Source organism: Cotesia typhae, unplaced genomic scaffold (assembly GCF_013202065.1).
Source record: "Cotesia typhae breed Kobodo isofemale line unplaced genomic scaffold, CoteBio_Ctyphae scaffold_152, whole genome shotgun sequence".
In the NCBI taxonomy this organism is placed as follows: domain Eukaryota; kingdom Metazoa; phylum Arthropoda; class Insecta; order Hymenoptera; family Braconidae; genus Cotesia; species Cotesia typhae.
Genome location: NW_027423776.1, coordinates 4,220,100 through 4,237,598, shown reverse-complemented (window position 1 = coordinate 4,237,598; position 17,499 = coordinate 4,220,100). Strand labels below are relative to the sequence as shown.

At 29.7% G+C, this 17,499-nt stretch overlaps 1 protein-coding gene across 2 annotated transcripts in view; it reads right to left on the bottom strand.

Moving 5' to 3' along the window:
• The window catches only part of Dally (division abnormally delayed protein), an 82,829-nt gene that overhangs the window by 17,284 nt on the left and 48,046 nt on the right, over positions 1-17,499 (bottom strand). For both annotated transcript variants that reach the window (XM_074257156.1, XM_074257157.1), the window contains exon 6: positions 16,147-16,478. In XM_074257156.1, coding sequence (XP_074113257.1) covers positions 16,147-16,478 — 332 coding nt within the window. The remainder of the gene's footprint in view (positions 1-16,146; positions 16,479-17,499) is intronic.

Below are 17,499 nucleotides of genomic sequence, written 5' to 3'. Positions count from 1 at the left end.
TCGTTAACGATGTTAATGATGTTTCGTGTTGTATGAAATCTGAGGAAGGATTGAAAGGTAAAAAAAGAAAAGTTTATGCATAAGGTTACAGATACAAAGGTGAGACACAAGTTTATCTTTTATCTCTGTTTATTCCCTTAAGGAATACGGCTCTGGTGAATCCTCATGCAGGGAGTAAAGAGTAGAGGCACCGACAAGAGATTATTAATCAAAAAAGGAGCCGCTTAGGATCTTGCATAAATTTTTTTATTATTATTTTCCCAAGTTTTTTTCGCCTAATCATATCCCACGGGTGGCAAAGGTGTTCGCCCTCCTACTCCACCCCTTCTGTAGCTTCTTCTTATTCTTATAATTATTTCTTCTTTTCTCTCATCGTCTTCTATTTCTCATCTCACATTCCTCATTTTATGTTTTTTATTTTACAGATACTTTTGTGTGTAATGCACGTTATACTTCATATATATATACATTATACGTATATGCAACACATACTCTGTCGTTACCGATGGAAGAATGGAAAGAGATTAAAGGAAAAAAATAAATAAAATAATAAAAAGAAACAAAAAAACGTAACGTCTCCCTGGCAAGTTTTACAAGCGCTTTATTGCCCAAGTAGTAATTCGTTTCGCCTTGCGTCTCGATTACCAAGAACTTTGTCGACTTATCTGACGACTTATCTCCTTTTCATCTTCTCTTTCTCTCTCGAATTATTTTAATGTCCTTTTTATTGTTTTAGCTCTTTACTCGAGTTGTCCCATACCAACACTTGCCGGAAAATATTTCCCTCGGTTAATAAATATTTCACAACTTTGGAGGTAAATACCATGCGCCAGATAATCTAACCTGCTATTCACTATTAATATGTATATTTGGCTCTCTAACATCTCTTATCTTAAGCAAGTAACACATGTAGGAGTGAAAAAATAGAAAACAAGCTTTTACTATTATCTTAAACTTATCGATGCTTTAACTTATTTCATTTCATTTTTCCAGTGTGATAAGGGGAATAAATAAACATATTTATTTAAATGGCTGAGAGTCTGAATCCGAATCTAAATCCAACAAAAGGAAGAGGAAAATTGAAAAAGAAAAAATCATAATTTAAAAAGCGGCAACCCTGCCATTCTTGAGTTTTTTTAAAAATTAATTAATTAATTTTCGAGTTTAAAACCTGAGATGCGTTTCAGAAAACAAGAGTTTTTTTTTTTTTAGTTTTTTAAGTGCAATATCTTTTGAACGTATCGTAAAATTTTGATTTTCTTCAAGGCATTAGACGCTATTTTTTGAAAACAAACATTTGATATAGGGTTTCAAGTCAATTAGTTGAGAAATTTTGAAAAGTATCTTAAAAAAACTTAAAATAGTTTTTTTAATTTGTAAGTATCTTTGAAACGGTTCGACTGATAGATTTTAAAATCTAATTAGATCTAAGCCTAAATAAATTCTTCCTAAAATGGAATTAATGTCAATAAATTTTTACTTTTAAAAATTAATAATTTAAGTTAAAAATCAGAAAAGAAGAACTGTACACAGAAAAAAAATTTACTTGAATCAAGTAAATAATTTTGAAGAATTTCATCTTCTTGGTTTGAGTTAAAATATTCTTAAACTGAGAAATTTCACTTGATTTAAGTATATTTTATTTGATTTGAAAATTTTTTGTCTTGATTCAAGACAATGAGCTTCTTCAAAATTATTTTCTTGGTTCAAGAATTTTACTCTTATTTCAAGTTCATTTTTTTTCAGTGTACCTATAAAAAAATTAAGTTGATTTAAGCATAGAAATCTTGAACCAAGAGTTTGATCATATTGAATCACAAAATCAAGCAGAAAAATTCTTGAACAAGAACATATTACTTTTTTTGTTTTAAATTAAGGTAAAAAAATTTCTTCATAGTGATGTTTTTGATTCAAGATTTTTTCTTTTATATCAAGTTAATTTGATTTATCAGTTTATAACTAATAAAAATAGACATTGGATTCGGATTCGGATTGAGACGTAATTCTTTATTTTTCCTGGTTTCTTTATAGCAGAACGTAATCGTTTTTCCCGTGCAGTAATGGTAAGTAAAAAGTTTATCCGGTCGTGCGATAGATGAAAAGCATGATGGGCAAGTATAAGACAGGTAAAGTATATATGTAATAGCGGATGTTCTTTTAAATTCAAAGTCTATCTCTCTCGGTGGACCGTAACTAAATTGAGTCAACTCAAGAGCTCGTAAAGTACTTGAGCAGGTAACTTGATTTGATAGTGGTGGTCCGTGAGCCATCTTGTTTCATTTTAAACACTGTTAGCTCGAGTATATATTTGGCTTTTACTCTTAGGTATATACTACTTGTAAGTGCTACTCAATTAACTCAATTAAATCTATTCATATCTGTAATGGATTTTTATTAAATCTATGTCATTCAAAAATACCTAATTGATGTTTTATGAAAACTTTATGATTTATAATTACAATTAATATTAATTTTTTTTTTTTTTTTTTTTTTTTTTTAGAACTTCATTTTTACATTCCAAGCTGCTCATTGATTGATTGAATTATTTGTCGTACCGAAAATCAAGACTAGTTGCATGTTTGTACGTGTTTGGAAACATGAATGACTGTTTATAATAACTGCAAGTCACGAAAGATCCTAGATCCTAGACCACTTAAGTACTAGGTGTGAATAATGAATTTCAAAAATAGTATGTATTTATAATGAGATGGAAGACCGATTGATCTGAGATCGGGTCGGCGCCGTCAGTAATTATTAGCGTCCAAGAAACGATTTAATCGCCGGTGGAATTCAACGCCGGCACGATCTTTGACCCTAAGCAATAATTCTTCAGCATGTGGAGAAGGAAAAAAATAAAAAGAAGATCGAATTCGAGAGTGAATGAACTATTCTTTTAAGAATTGTAATTGTATTTATTTACTTAAAATTTTTTAAACTTTTTTTTTTTTTTTTTTTTTTTTTTTTTAAAAAAGTAAAATTCTCTTATCCAATCTTTTTGATTTTATAACTGAAATTCTTAAGAAGTATGACAATTTTGTATATTCATTAATTTTCCAATGATTATACTATTTTAATCTCAACAAAATCAAAACTAAAATTGAAAAAGCTTCATTGTTAAAATATCTTTTCTTTAATTCTATTAATAATTTATTACTCAAAGGTGTTTAGTCGTTAGATGGATCAGCAGCTGAAGCATTTTTCAAACGTTTCTTCACCTTTTCTTGTGACTTTACACTTCAAAAAAATTAGTCAGACAAAATATTGGTATAGATACTGAAAAAGTAGAGAAAATGATCAATCTAGCGCTTCAAAAAAATGAAGAATTAAATGATGCGAGAGTAATACCTCAACAGTTAATAGTTTTTAAATGTTATTTTTAAAAAAATGTAACATATGCTTCGTAAAGAATAAAAGTAAAAATTAAAAAGAAGATTATTATATATATGAATGGATTCGATGGGAAGAAATGATAAAATAAATAATAAAAGTTGATTGAAAATATAAAAAATATCAATATAATAGGTTTGATATGCTTTTCCTTCATTACATGATTCCATCCGCAGAAAAAAAAAAAAATAATGAAATAAAATAAAGTAAATAAGGAAAAAACGGAACTCCAATAACCAATATACGATTTTCCTCATCTCTTGCGTTTTATATATATATATATATATATATATATATATATATATATATATATATATATATATATATATATATATATATATATATGGTGGGTCAAAAAAATCGAATAATTTATTTTTGATTTTATACTCTGAAAAATAGGTTCGTAGACACCTAAAAAGAATTCTCTCCAAGTATAAGCTCTTAATTATAACGGGAAGGTCCTCCGCTTTGCGGGTTTCTATTTTTTCGAATAATCAGATAAAAAAATTTATATCTCGCTTCCAACTGCTTGGAAAAATATTCCGTGGCATAGATTTTGTGAGAAATTGAATGCTTTACAAAAAGGTCTCTTATGACTTTTTCAAAAACTCAACCGATTAAAAGATATTCATAGTTGAAGTTTGGCTATTTTAAGGAAAATATTCGTTTTTATTATGAATTTTATAAGTCGATGAAAAAAATTATTTCGGATTGCGGAACTCATGATTTTGTAGGAAATTTACTGCTCTACAAAAATGGTCTCTTATGATTTTTGATTAAGTGAAGCCGTTACGAGATATTCATCGTCAAACATTAACGAATATCAATATTTCCAGTTTTTGATCAATAATTCGATAAATTTTAATTTAAACTATGAGTTTCAGGAAAATTTACATAAATTTGAGTTTCGATCGATAAAGAAATGTTATAAACAATTTTTTTAATATTGTTTTCAGTCTTGAGCTTGTTTGATTGCATTAAAACAAGAAATTAGAGCATTTTTTCGACATATAGCCAATGATTAGTTTAATTTGAAGTGAATGACATATTTCTTTGTCAAATTTAATATGAAAAGTATTGAATCAAGTGAGAAACAACCAGTATTTAACTTTTTTATAGATAAATTTTTTATTGAATTATCAATTGCAATATAATTGTCTATATTTTTAACATAACAGTACGCTATTACTATAAATAATTTCTTTTATTACAATTTGGGAATGTTTTTGATGTTCTTTGACAACTTGCAATAAGTACTGGAATTGTTCTTCATTTTTGTCAAGCATTGATTATATTCACTGACTAATGCAACAGCTCGCTCTGCTGAATCATTGACAACTTTTAGTTGTTGAAAGTATTCTTTATTTTCGAGATAACTCTCATTAGTAGGCCATAATTCAACATCGACATCAAGAAAGTCATACGGTAGATCGAAGATTTTGAAAAGATTTAATGACTTTTTAGACACAAAGTCACTCAGAGTTCTCTGCGCCAATGAATTCAAATCTTTTTAGCAATTACAAATCTTTTAGCTTTAGAATCTGTACCTTCACGAGTATTAACAGCTTCAACAATACTTTTTTTACTTCTAATGGAACGCCATCGTCAAACAGTGATAAAATGGCAAGTTCATCGCTCAAATACCATAAGTGCGAAATCATTTTTTCACACGTAGCTGAAGAAATCAAAGGATTGATATGTTTGTACTCCAATAAATTTTTCATAAACTGCAAGTCATGATAAGCAGCAGTTGTTGCAGAAGTTGATGAAAACCAAGCTTTTAAATACAATGTGACTATAAAAATACAGAAATGACGAAGACCATGCAATTCTTTCTGAGAGAGTTTGAATTCATCTCTGAATAGATACATTTTCAAACTATAAATGGCCTTAGCCATCCATCTAGCATGATGAACAGCACCAGGACGTTTGAAAGAAATCTTTTCTTGAGGCATTTCTCCAAGGAAAATCAATGATAATTCCAATAATTCTTTATCTAACTTATTATAACATTTCTTTATCGATCGAAACTCAAATTTATGTAAATTTTCCTGAAACTCATAGTTTAAATTAAAATTTATCGAATTATTGATCAAAAACTGGAAATATTGATATTCGTTAATGTTTGACGATGAATATCTCGTAACGGCTTCACTTAATCAAAAAATCATAAGAGACCATTTTTGTAGAGCAGTAAATTTCCTACAAAATCATGAGTTCCGCAATCCGAAATAATTTTTTTCATCGACTTATAAAATTCATAATAAAAACGAATATTTTCCTTAAAATAGCCAAACTTCAACTATGAATATCTTTTAATCGGTTGAGTTTTTGAAAAAGTCATAAGAGACCTTTTTGTAAAGCATTCAATTTCTCACAAAATCTATGCCACGGAATATTTTTCCAAGCAGTTGGAAGCGAGATATAAATTTTTTATCTGATTATTCGAAAAAATAGAAACCCGCAAAGCGGAGGACCTTCCCGTTATAATTAAGAGCTTATACTTGGAGAGAATTCTTTTTAGGTGTCTACGAACCTATTTTTCAGAGTATAAAATCAAAAATAAATTATTCGATTTTTTTGACCCACCCTAATATATATATATATATATATATATATATATATATATATATATATATATATATATATATATATTGAATTGTATATATATTTATATACGTTTAAATTTTATTATCTGGTGAAAATTTTTCAATTCTATTTTCATCGAATATAAGTGAAGATGAAGAGTTATAACGGAATGGAACGGAAATGTCGCTAGCAGTTGTTGGTCAACGACTTCCGTCGAGGTAAATCTGATACCGCGTCGATACTATTTCGGGACTTGCCGAATGGAGTGCACATGCAACACTCATCAGGGTTCTGAGTGTGCATGTGTAAATTGTACGTGTAAAATTTGCAATTGGTGTGTATGTATATTAACTGTATACTATATATAGTAAGGAGGAGAAGGAGAGAAAATAATACAGAAAATGAGACGGATTAAACTAAACGCAGTTGGAGTACAGAACTGAGCTGAGTTGAACGCGGTGTCAGGGCGTCTTGTTGGCTCGCGGTTACGTTTCATGATGGTCAACCACCACTACCACCACATGATACTCATTTTCCTCCTCCTCACTTTACTCTGTCTCTACTCCTTGTAAATCGATAGTATAGCTTCCAAATCTCATCCCAGCCAATTCCACATCCACATTCTCTCTTTCTCTCTCTTTCTCTCTCTTCTCTCTCCTCTCCTCTCAATTCGCTTCCGCGTGCACCTGCATTACATATATGTCACGACATTAAATGTATATAGTTTATTTTACCAAACAAAAATTAAACATACTCCGTTTTTTACTTTATGCTACATTTCATTTCATTAATTATTCATTTAAACCAATGGACATATTTTATCTTTTTAAATAATAAATAAATACGTCACGTTTTGTTAATTATATCCATTTAGAGACTTATTATTATTATTTGTTTTTTTATTTTTATTATTATTATGTGGATGGAAAATATCTGAGTTTTGTTGCAATTTGTTTGATTTGACTGATTTTATAGTTTATAAAAAAGCTCTACACTTCTCACAAAAATTAAGGGAGCAGAAAAAAAATCCAAATTTTTGGGGGATTTTCAACAGGCTGTAACTTATACAAAAATGGTCGTACAGCAAAAAAAAAAAAGCAAATTGTAGCTCTAAGTGTTTTGTTTTTGGATCTGAGTTTGAAAATATTTTTCGAGTAATCATAAGAAAACCACCGAAAAAAAAATTTTCGAAATTTTTTTGGTTTTTTTTTAATCTACGGACGTGGAAAAAATTTTTTCGACTCAACCTCCATATGGACCGGATAGCTTGTTTATTCAGATTTAATTTCGTTTTTTAAAATCTCGATACGAGCATTTCTCGCTGAGATATCGATGTTTGAATGGAAAAAGATCATTTTGTCTTTGATTACCAATATCTCAGCAACCAATGATTGCACAGAAATTTTGAGGTTGGTTTTAAAAACTTGAATAAATTCTCTACAAGGATTGGCAATTGAATTTTGAAAAAAATTTTTTTCAATCATTACATGAATTTGAAAAAGCATCCAAAAAGGGCTTTTGTCGTTTTTGGAAAATCAAGCGCCCAATCAAAAATATTGCGGAAACCACTGACGTTAAGTGTGCCTCTTACTGTTCAATATACCCACAAAAACCCTACAAAGTTTCAATTCAATCCAGCCAACCGTTTTTTTTTCCACTTGATCGAATTTTTGAAAAAATTAAAGGAGCAAGAATTTCGCTCTGAAAATGTCATAATTTTTATCAAAAATGAAAAAATTTTCGTTACGAGCTAACGTTCGTAAATTGGGATAATTCTGGCGCAATCGGCGCTTCAGGATATCCCAGACGTGCTCGATAGGGTTAAGATCAGGGCTTACCGCTGGATGCCTTAACAACGTTATGTCGTGTCTTTGGAAAAACCGACGGGTGACGTTTGCTGTGTGAGGCCGGGCATTGTCTTGCATAAAAATAAAACCTCTAGTTTGCTGCCGTAGAGGCAAGACAACAGGTCGTAAGATCTGATTAATGTAACGCGTAGCGTTTAGATTTTCGTGGACGATTACCAAAGGAGTTCGTGAAAATCTCGAAACTCCTCCCCAAACCATCACCGACCCTCCGTTGTAAGCAGCTACCGGTCGAGTGAAGTTACGTGAAAAACGCTCTCCCTGACGGCGCCAAACTCGGGGTCTTCGGTCATTTCTAAACAGGCATACCCGACACTCATCAGAAAACAAAACATTGTTCCATTGCCTTACGGTCCAATGAACATGTTGACGAGCGTAAGCCAGACGGTTTCGGCGATGTATGGGTGATAACATCGGTACTCGGGCGGCACTTCTTGATCGCACTCTAGTCTCACGGAGACGATTTCGAACCGGTTGAACTGAAATGTTCCGCGGTTGTTGTTGTCGTCGTCGTCGTTGTTGTTGTTGTCGACGGTTCGGAAAATTTCGGGCGACAACGTTCGCAGGAACGAAAGGTTCTTGACGAACGCGCCGAACGATCGCTCGGTCATCACGAGGATTTGTTGCGCGACGACGACCTTGGCCAACTCGTCGTTGATAACCACCGGTTTCCAAATACCGATTGTATGCGCGAGATACGACAGATGAACTAACGTCCATACGATCCCCGACTTGTCGGTAATTGTACCCTTCTTCCACTAGAGTCACTATCTGAGCGACTTGTGGCGCGGATAAATGCCGCCTAGGCATTATGAAAAAAAATAAAAAGAAAACTAAAGTTTGCAAAAACTCAGTTAATTAGCTTTTCTAAAAATTAAAAAATACGGTAGTTTTGAGAAAAACTGTTGATTGGCTCGATTACCAAGAAAGCAGGTTAGTTTTAAGAAAAACTGTTTTTTTTTTAGACACTGTTGGAATTCGCACGAAAAAATTATTGTCCCAATATTCGTAGAACGAATATTCGACTTGCCTTGGGGGTATCAACTTTTAATTTATTCAATTAATTTGTGACTAGGAAACTTAAAGTGCGGAAGAGTAAAATCGGTGAGAAAGTGAGTCGCTACATTTTTTTGATTTGGGCCAATTGAAAAAAATTAAAAAAATTTTTTTCTCAAAAATTTTCGATTTTTTTTTTTTTTTCCTTAAATTTTTCAAGTCACTAATACAGAATTGAGAGAAAAATGAAAAAAAAATTTTTTCATTTTTGATAAAAATTATGACATTTTCAGAGCGAAATTCTTGCTCCTTTAATTTTTCAAAAATTCGATCAAGTGGGAAAAAAACGGTTGGCTGGATTGAATTGAAACTTTGTAGGGTTTTTGTGGGTATATTGAACAGTAAGAGGCACACTTAACGTCAGTGGTTTCCGCAATATTTTTGATTGGGCGCTTGATTTTCCAAAAAACGACAAAAGCCCTTTTTGGATGCTTTTTCAAATTCATGTAATGATTGAAAAAAATTTTTTTCAAAATTCAATTGCCAATCCTTGTAGAGAATTTATTCAAGTTTTTAAAACCAACCTCAAAATTTCTGTGCAATCATTGGTTGCTGAGATATTGGTAATCAAAGACAAAATGATCTTTTTCCATTCAAACATCGATATCTCAGCGAGAAATGCTCGTATCGAGATTTTAAAAAAACGAAATTAAATCTGAATAAACAAGCTATCCGGTCCATATGGAGGTTGAGTCGAAAAATTTTTCCACGTCCGTAGATTAAAAAAAAACCAAAAAAATTTCGAAAATTTTTTTCGGTGGTTTTCTTATGATTACTCGAAAAATATTTTCAAACTCAGATCCAAAAACAAAACACTTAGAGCTACAATTTGCTTTTTTTTTTTTTTTTGCTGTACGACCATTTTTGTATAAGTTACAGCCTGTTGAAAATCCCCCAAAAATTTGGATTTTTTTTCTGCTCCCTTAATTTTTGTGAGAAGTGTATTTAAAAAAAAAAATATACAGAAAAAAGATTTCTTATAAAATATGAGAGTTATTTGAAGATAATAGTAATAAATATGTTGAAAAAATTTTTTTTTATTTTTTAAATCATGGAATAAATTGAAAAATTCATCAATAGTCAATGAATAATTTCTCAAATCGTAGATAATTGTGTGAACTTTGAAATAAATTCATCTATCAAATAAATATTTATAAAAAATATTTTTATTATAAAATTTTGACAATCACGGAATTAATAGAAAAAATCATAAAAATAGCCGAAATTGATAATTATTACGCGAACTACAAAATAAATTTCATAGACTTAAATTATCTTTCATGATTAAAATTTTATTTCGTTGGAATTGACAAATGTCAAAATTTTTTATGTAATAAAAAAAATTAAATTTTTAAAAGTTGCAAAACTAATGACAATGAAAAGTTATATCAGTAATTAATTAATTTTATTAATTGTTATTTAAAAGATCAAGCAATAAGAACAATTTTAAAAATTAAATGGAATAAATAATTCTTTACTCTAAAATTAACTAATGTAATTACAATCAAGATGATTATTGAATAAGAATTAATAAATCATAATTTAATTTAACTAATATTTAGCTAAAAGATGTGTCCCATTAAACATTGTTTTATTTTATTTATAGCGAAATCGATTTAAATGTATTGTTATAGTTCGAAAAAAAAAAAAAAAAGATGGAGGTTATACGTCTGACCTTCGTACTAAAATAAAAGCCTACAACGACAAAGTTTTAAATGGTCTATTTACCAGAAATAGCTCTTCTACTTTCAATAAATAAATTATATTTTCATCAAATAATAATTTATATATTAAAACCTGCAAACTCTTGCTTAAAAAAAATTTTATTATTCTTCTTTTTCTCGTAAAAATTAGAGATAACTTTTTAAATTTCCTAATTAGTTACTCCAATTAAAAGTCACACTCAAATTTTTTAAATCATAATTATAAACCAGAGTAAAACTCGTTAAAATAATTATCAAATAAAATTCTCTACTGAAGTATTTATAATAATTAATTTTTCTATAATGTTTGAGATTGATGTAATATATTAATTAAAATAAAAAAAAAGCCCTTAAGAGGATTAAATTTTATTATTTTTTTCCGGTGCAATGTAGGTACAAATAATAGTTAAAAAACTAAACAAATATTAGCGGGGATTATAATATAAAATTATTAAAGTATTAAACAGGATTAAAAATCTGTATAACGAAAAAAAAATAATAATAATTGATAAGATATATTATAATTAGGATGTTGGATTGTATATTATTGGCAGAGTAATCCGCTCATGCGAAAATTAAAACCTCGTATTAATGCTGGCAGGTAAAATGATAAAGACAGAGCAAAAATGCGATAAACACGAGAGAGAAGAAATAAAATGAGACGAGAAGAAATGAGAGATTGAGAGGATGGAAGATCGCACAAGCAAAGAGCAAGAGACTAGAGGACTGCCGGGGTGATAAGAGACCAGGGAGAACGACTGGTGCAGTCGGTGGGACGCCAAGCCGCCAATGAGTCTGGCAACGAGAGCAAACCGGCGCCGCTCAGTCGGAGAGTCGGCCCAACTACTGTACACTCTACTTGCTCAAACCAACAACGACACTACCACTATGCTCCAACTTTTGCTAATACAACTACACATATTTTATATATGTAATATTTTACTTATCATTTATTTTTCCCACCCCTTTAAATCAGGAGAAATTTACTGAAAAAAAAATCTTTAATTTAATTTCTTAAAATAATATTATATTTTTTTCCCCTCCTCAAATAGAATGGTATCGGTTGTCCGTTTGTCCTTGACAAGTCCTCCAGAGGACCTCGGACTCAGGATACTAAAACTAATGGAAGACTTTTATTTCTTCTACACGCACATAAAGATCCTCCTATCCTCCTATTACTCCGGCGAGCAGTCATTTCTCATCGGAAACATTCTCAGCCAGCCAAACTGTTAAATTACACCGCCAAATATTTAGCTATGACACCCACACTTGTTTAATCTCAACACACTTGTCCTTGATGTCTTTTCTTGGCACTCGAGATTAATCTTGTTATGCTTGCTAAATACAATCAATACTCCTGCTCTACTCCTGCTACTGTGACTTCTTTTTACATTTTTTTATGACAAGAATTGTGTATTGATTTTTAAATAAAACTAGGAGAATTGTAATAAGTTTTAATAAGTCGATTACGATGCTGATTTATTGGTAAAATTTAGAGTTTTATTTTGTTTCGAGAGTTTTGAGAGTTAATTTGATTATTTTTAAAAATTAAATTTAAAAACTTGAATGTTTTTTTTTTTTTTTTTAATAATTTAAAAATATGAAAAATTAGTGTTGTTTTCTGAGATATTCATGAATTAAGATTGCGAAATTAAGGATTCAAGGCTTGAGTTAAATCGACTTTTCAAGAAAAAAAAAATTTTTTTTATCGAATTAATTGTCCTACAGTTACTTATAAAATTAATTTTTCTCGTAAATTTAAGTAATTTTTTACCCTTCACGTAATTTTTAAAGTCTGAAAATTCGTGAGATTATTATTATCATAAATCACAGTTTAGAATTTTTTTAAGTGCTCTATTTTACCCTTCTTCGGCTCTCTTACAATATTTATATCCAGAGACAATAAATATATTTATAGGCGTATTATAAATGTATACACAAAAGGCTCAGGAGTTGGATGAGTCTACAAATTTCTTATTCTAAAAATTTAGTTACTCTTTTTCGTTCTCGACTCTGCTATATATACATAGGTATATATTTCCTTCTTATTTTTACTTTTTTCTCCGGTTTTTACTTTATTTTTTATCACGAGAGATCTTGAGGTGAGGCTCCGGGAGAATTGGTGTACGGGCATGGGAACTCGCCAGAGACTCCTGAATTCTTTTGCTTCATCTCTTTCTTTAAAACTTGTTTCTTTTTTTATTCTACACTCGACAGTTTTGCGGATACCAAGTACCTATAATCTTTTATCTCATTTTCCTTATAACTTTCATTCAAATAATATCATTCCATAATAAATAAAATTTGCTATAAATTAATAACAAAAATAATAATAATAATAATAATAATAATAATAATAATAATTTATATTTTGTTGATTACGTCCATTTACAAATTATTATCAATTTTTTTTATTTAAATTGCCATGGTATGGATGATAATTTTTGGAATTTTATTCCAACTTGATTTGACTAATTTTATATTTTTTAATATTAATTTTCTAATTTTCATTTTTTATTAATTTTTAATAAAAAATTCAAATTAATTAATATAATGAATTTTAAATAAAACATAAATTTTTTTTTATACACAATAAATGTATATATTAAGAAGTTGGTGAGAAGAAATGTAAAGAAATCTAAATTGAGATAAATTATAGTATCAATTTTACAGTAATTGAAACAACTGATAAATAATTGAGTAAATGCGCCAGTTATTGACCGATCAAGTTTTTCTTTTTTTGTACTAAGCTATAAAAAAACTATTAACTTATTAACTACAAGTTGTAATCGATTTTATTAAAGTTAAATACTTAATTGACAATAATTAACAACTCTTTATAACAAAAATTAACAAAGTTATATTAGTTTTGTTATTTAAGTATTGAAATACTAAAATCACCAATATTTGACCGTGGAAACTCAATACTTCACCGATTGTTCTTTAATAAATTGACTGCGAAATTAAATATTCAGGTTTGACTCCTGATGGCTTGGTTTCGATTCCTTAAAAATTTTATTTCAAAATTATCTTTAAATTGCAATTTTTTCAAATTAAATTATACATTATCAATAGAAAATAACAAAGAAACAATTTTATTAAATAAAAAAACGTGCAATTTTCCGGTAAATTATTTTCAACATTATTATAAAAGTATAATATAATATAAAACAGTATAAACTTGTTGTTATTATTTTTTTTTGTGATCTTTAATGATGATAATGAAATAATAATAAAATAGCTAATGAATTTTAACGACAGGTATTAAAAGATAAAAATAAAAAATTTTGCAAAGTGGATTTGGTGTTTTGTTGAAAGAGAAAATTGAGAGATGAAAAACGTACTGAGTAAAACTACACTCCGGAGACTGTTGCCGCGGGAACAAGTTAATTAGTGAGTATGAGTAGTAGTCGGAGCCGAGCAGTAAAAGTACACACATGTACATCCGAGAATAAGAGTCTAGATGAGAGTAACAGAGTAAGATAAAAAGGGACCTTACGCGGAACAGAATAGAGGGTTGTTGTGGCTGAGTTAAACTTTTGCCAACCATAAGATTATAAAGTGTTTTTTTTTTTTTTACAATTTTTTTATTTATCTGTTTGGTTTTGGTTTCAATTTTAGTTTTGGTTTTAGTTTATAGTATATGGAGCAGTAAAGAAGATCACAGTCATACGACGGCGACGAGGAGCCAGCTGGGCGTGGTAAAACGCTAAGAATCATCGTATTATATCGGTCTTAGTTATACTGATGCTAAACCAGAAAGTCGAGTTAACTCTGGTGCTTTGGCCGGTGGACGCAAATTGACTGTGACTAAAGACGAGTTGAGAGAAGAAATAACCCACCGACCAGCGATATCACAGGAGATGAGACTAACAAGCCGCTATAATAAGATCATCCTAAATGATTAATAATTATTATTTTTTATTTTACGCGAACAGAGAGAGAAAAAGAGACGTGAGTGAGAGTAACTAAAGTACTAACTATATTAGTATAATTATCTCACTTTAGTAACACGGTTTGCGTAATTTAAAACTTGGTAAATTTCATACTCCATTTCATGAGGTAATCTAAATTTAAATTCATAAATTGCAAGTTTTTAAGTTGAGATACCAACCAACAAAAAAATATATATCTATTTGGTCGGCATTCTCAACTAAAAGGAATTTTTAGAAATGGGTTAAAGTGAAAAAATTAATTATACCCGAGGTTAGTAAGAAAAAAAAATTCTCTAAAATATGTTTTTTGCAAAAGTATTGCTAATTCGCCACTTTCAATTAATTTTAAACATTATATGTATTAAATTTTTTTTTAGTCTATAAGATATTTAAAAATTCATTTTTAGGGGTCTTTTTAACTTTTCTCCCCTACTGTAATTACTATTTAACTGCAGGGAGTGTCTGTTGATGATTTCATATCTTCCGTGAAATTCGCACCCTTACCTAAAAATTTCTCTCACTTTAAAATGTTGACTAACTACCCCCCCAAGTAAATACATACGTAACTAGCCGGGAGGTAAGAAAAGGAAAGCTTGAGCCACTCGATGGATATCACACTGATAGAAAAGTTAACTTGATTGAAGATATAAAGTCTAGAAACAATAACATCATTTTGAAGAAAATATGTTTCTTAAATCAAGAGTCAAGAAATTATTCTTAGCTCAAAAATTTTCCTTGATTCAAGAAAATCATATTCTTGGTATAAAATTTTTTTTTTTTGAGTCAATTTGACTTTTTTATCTGCGAATACAAAGCTTTATATTAAACTCTCCCTATATTTAAACTTTACTACTTTTTGCTGAAATCGGGCGCCCAAAAGTAAAAGATCAAACCCAGCCGGAGAGTTTTCATAGTCCACAGAAAAAAAAAATTTATTTGAATTAAGTAAACAATTTTGAAGAATTTTATCTTCTTGATTTGAGTAAAATAATTCTTAAACTAAGAAATGTTTCTTGGTTTAACTAAATTTAACTGAATTTAAGAATTTTTCACCTTGATTCAAGACAATGAAACTCTTCAAAATTATTTTCTTGGTTCAAGAATTTTTCTCTTGAATCAAGTTAATTTTTTTTTCAGTGTACAAAATTAAGTTCTACTCAAAATAGTTATTTTAAGGCACATGCCCCAAATCTTGACAATGTCTCAGTCATTGCACCAACTAAAAATTTGACAAATTCTTCAATTAATTCGAAGTGAATATCTCGATAGAAGAGTAAAAAGTTTAAAAAGAACATTTTTCCCGAATCAAGTAAATTTTTTAAGATTTTACTATTCAAAAAAAAAATAAACTCGATCGAAGAATATTTTAAATAATTAGATTATTTTGAATTAAACAGAAATTTTTCTTAGTTGAAAATTTTTTCTTTCAAGCCGAACAAATTTTTCCATTAATCTAGAAAGAAATAAATCCATGACTTTTTTTGGCCTTGAGCCGAAAAATAACAGAATGTTGAAAGCATCTCTCCCAATTGTAAAAATCTAAAATCCTGGTAGAAATTTTTCCAGTTAGCTGAACCCGTCAAAAAAGTATAAAAAAGACAGTAAACTTACTCTCCAACTCTTTCGCCATTCCAGCAATGTTTATCCGGATACTCCTCACATATATTGTCTGCGAGAGTGCCGTAGAAAGTCCGCGACCTGACGACGCTTGCCAGAAAGTTTCCCAGCTGCACGTGGAGTTGCGTGGGCACTGGTCGGTGCGGCTGCGTATTCACCGGGTGAACTGCCTTGAGTCTCTCCTCAAGACTAGGCGGCGACGAGGAAGATGACGCCGGTAATGAGGATACCCCCCATTTTCCGGCCAGAGGGTAGAGCTGGTGAGGGTGGACCTCAGGAACTACTTTGCCTGGTTGCAACTCTGAGCGACCACACACGTTTCGCACCTGCAATTATGTGAAAAAAAATAAAATGATAAATATATTGCATTATAATAAATAATAAATAATAAATAATAAATCAATTGCAATTATAATTTATGATTAATGATTAATCTTGTGTTATTGTAATTTATGTTTGGTATTATATTTTATTATATTATAATACACCGTAATATAAAAAAAAAAAAAAAAAATTAAATATGCAGAGAATGTAGAGATCGTCCTGATAGAGTAACGTCGAGTAGCAGTGACAAGATGAACGTTGACATGATCAAATAGACAACGTTATCGCGCTAAAAGATGCGTGTTTACACGCAACCGCACATTATGTATTCCACCACTTAATCTTTCATTGTTTTCTGGCTCTCTGTTATTTATTTTTATACTCTCTAAGTATGGTATATTACTACTTTATGTTGTACGGTCTTGTGATATGACACTCGTTAAAATTTAACACGCCCCTCCTATGTCCTACCTTTTATTATTATTACACCGATTCTCATTCTTCATTCTGTAAAAATTCCAGCACAATAAGACATTAAATCTGGATTTTTCATTATTTTATTCATGCGGTGAATTACAACGCGCTTGCTGATTTAAATTACTCGTCAGTCTAATTACATTCTCTGAAAATTTTATAAGTTTTCAAGTATAGCGAACAAAAAATTGTTGAATTTGGAAAAAAATTTTGGGCATAAAGTTTTTTAGCATTTTTTAGTTAAATATTGGTGAACAAGAAAATGTCGAAAAGTTTTTTTTTTGTAGAAAATGAAATTTCCTCCAATAAAAGCTTTCTTATGATTTTTTCCTATCTCTAATATTTAACTCATAAAATACAAACATTCTTCACAAAATTGATGTTAATATGGTGTGAAAAAATCGTGAGTAAACCGAGTGTGAATTTCTGTGTCTTTTGAGTTAAATATAAAAGATATGGAAAAATTGAATGATAACCTTTTTATATAGAAAAAAAACTTTCTCTATAAAAGCTTTCTTACAATTTTTTTATATTAAAAAAATTCTTGAA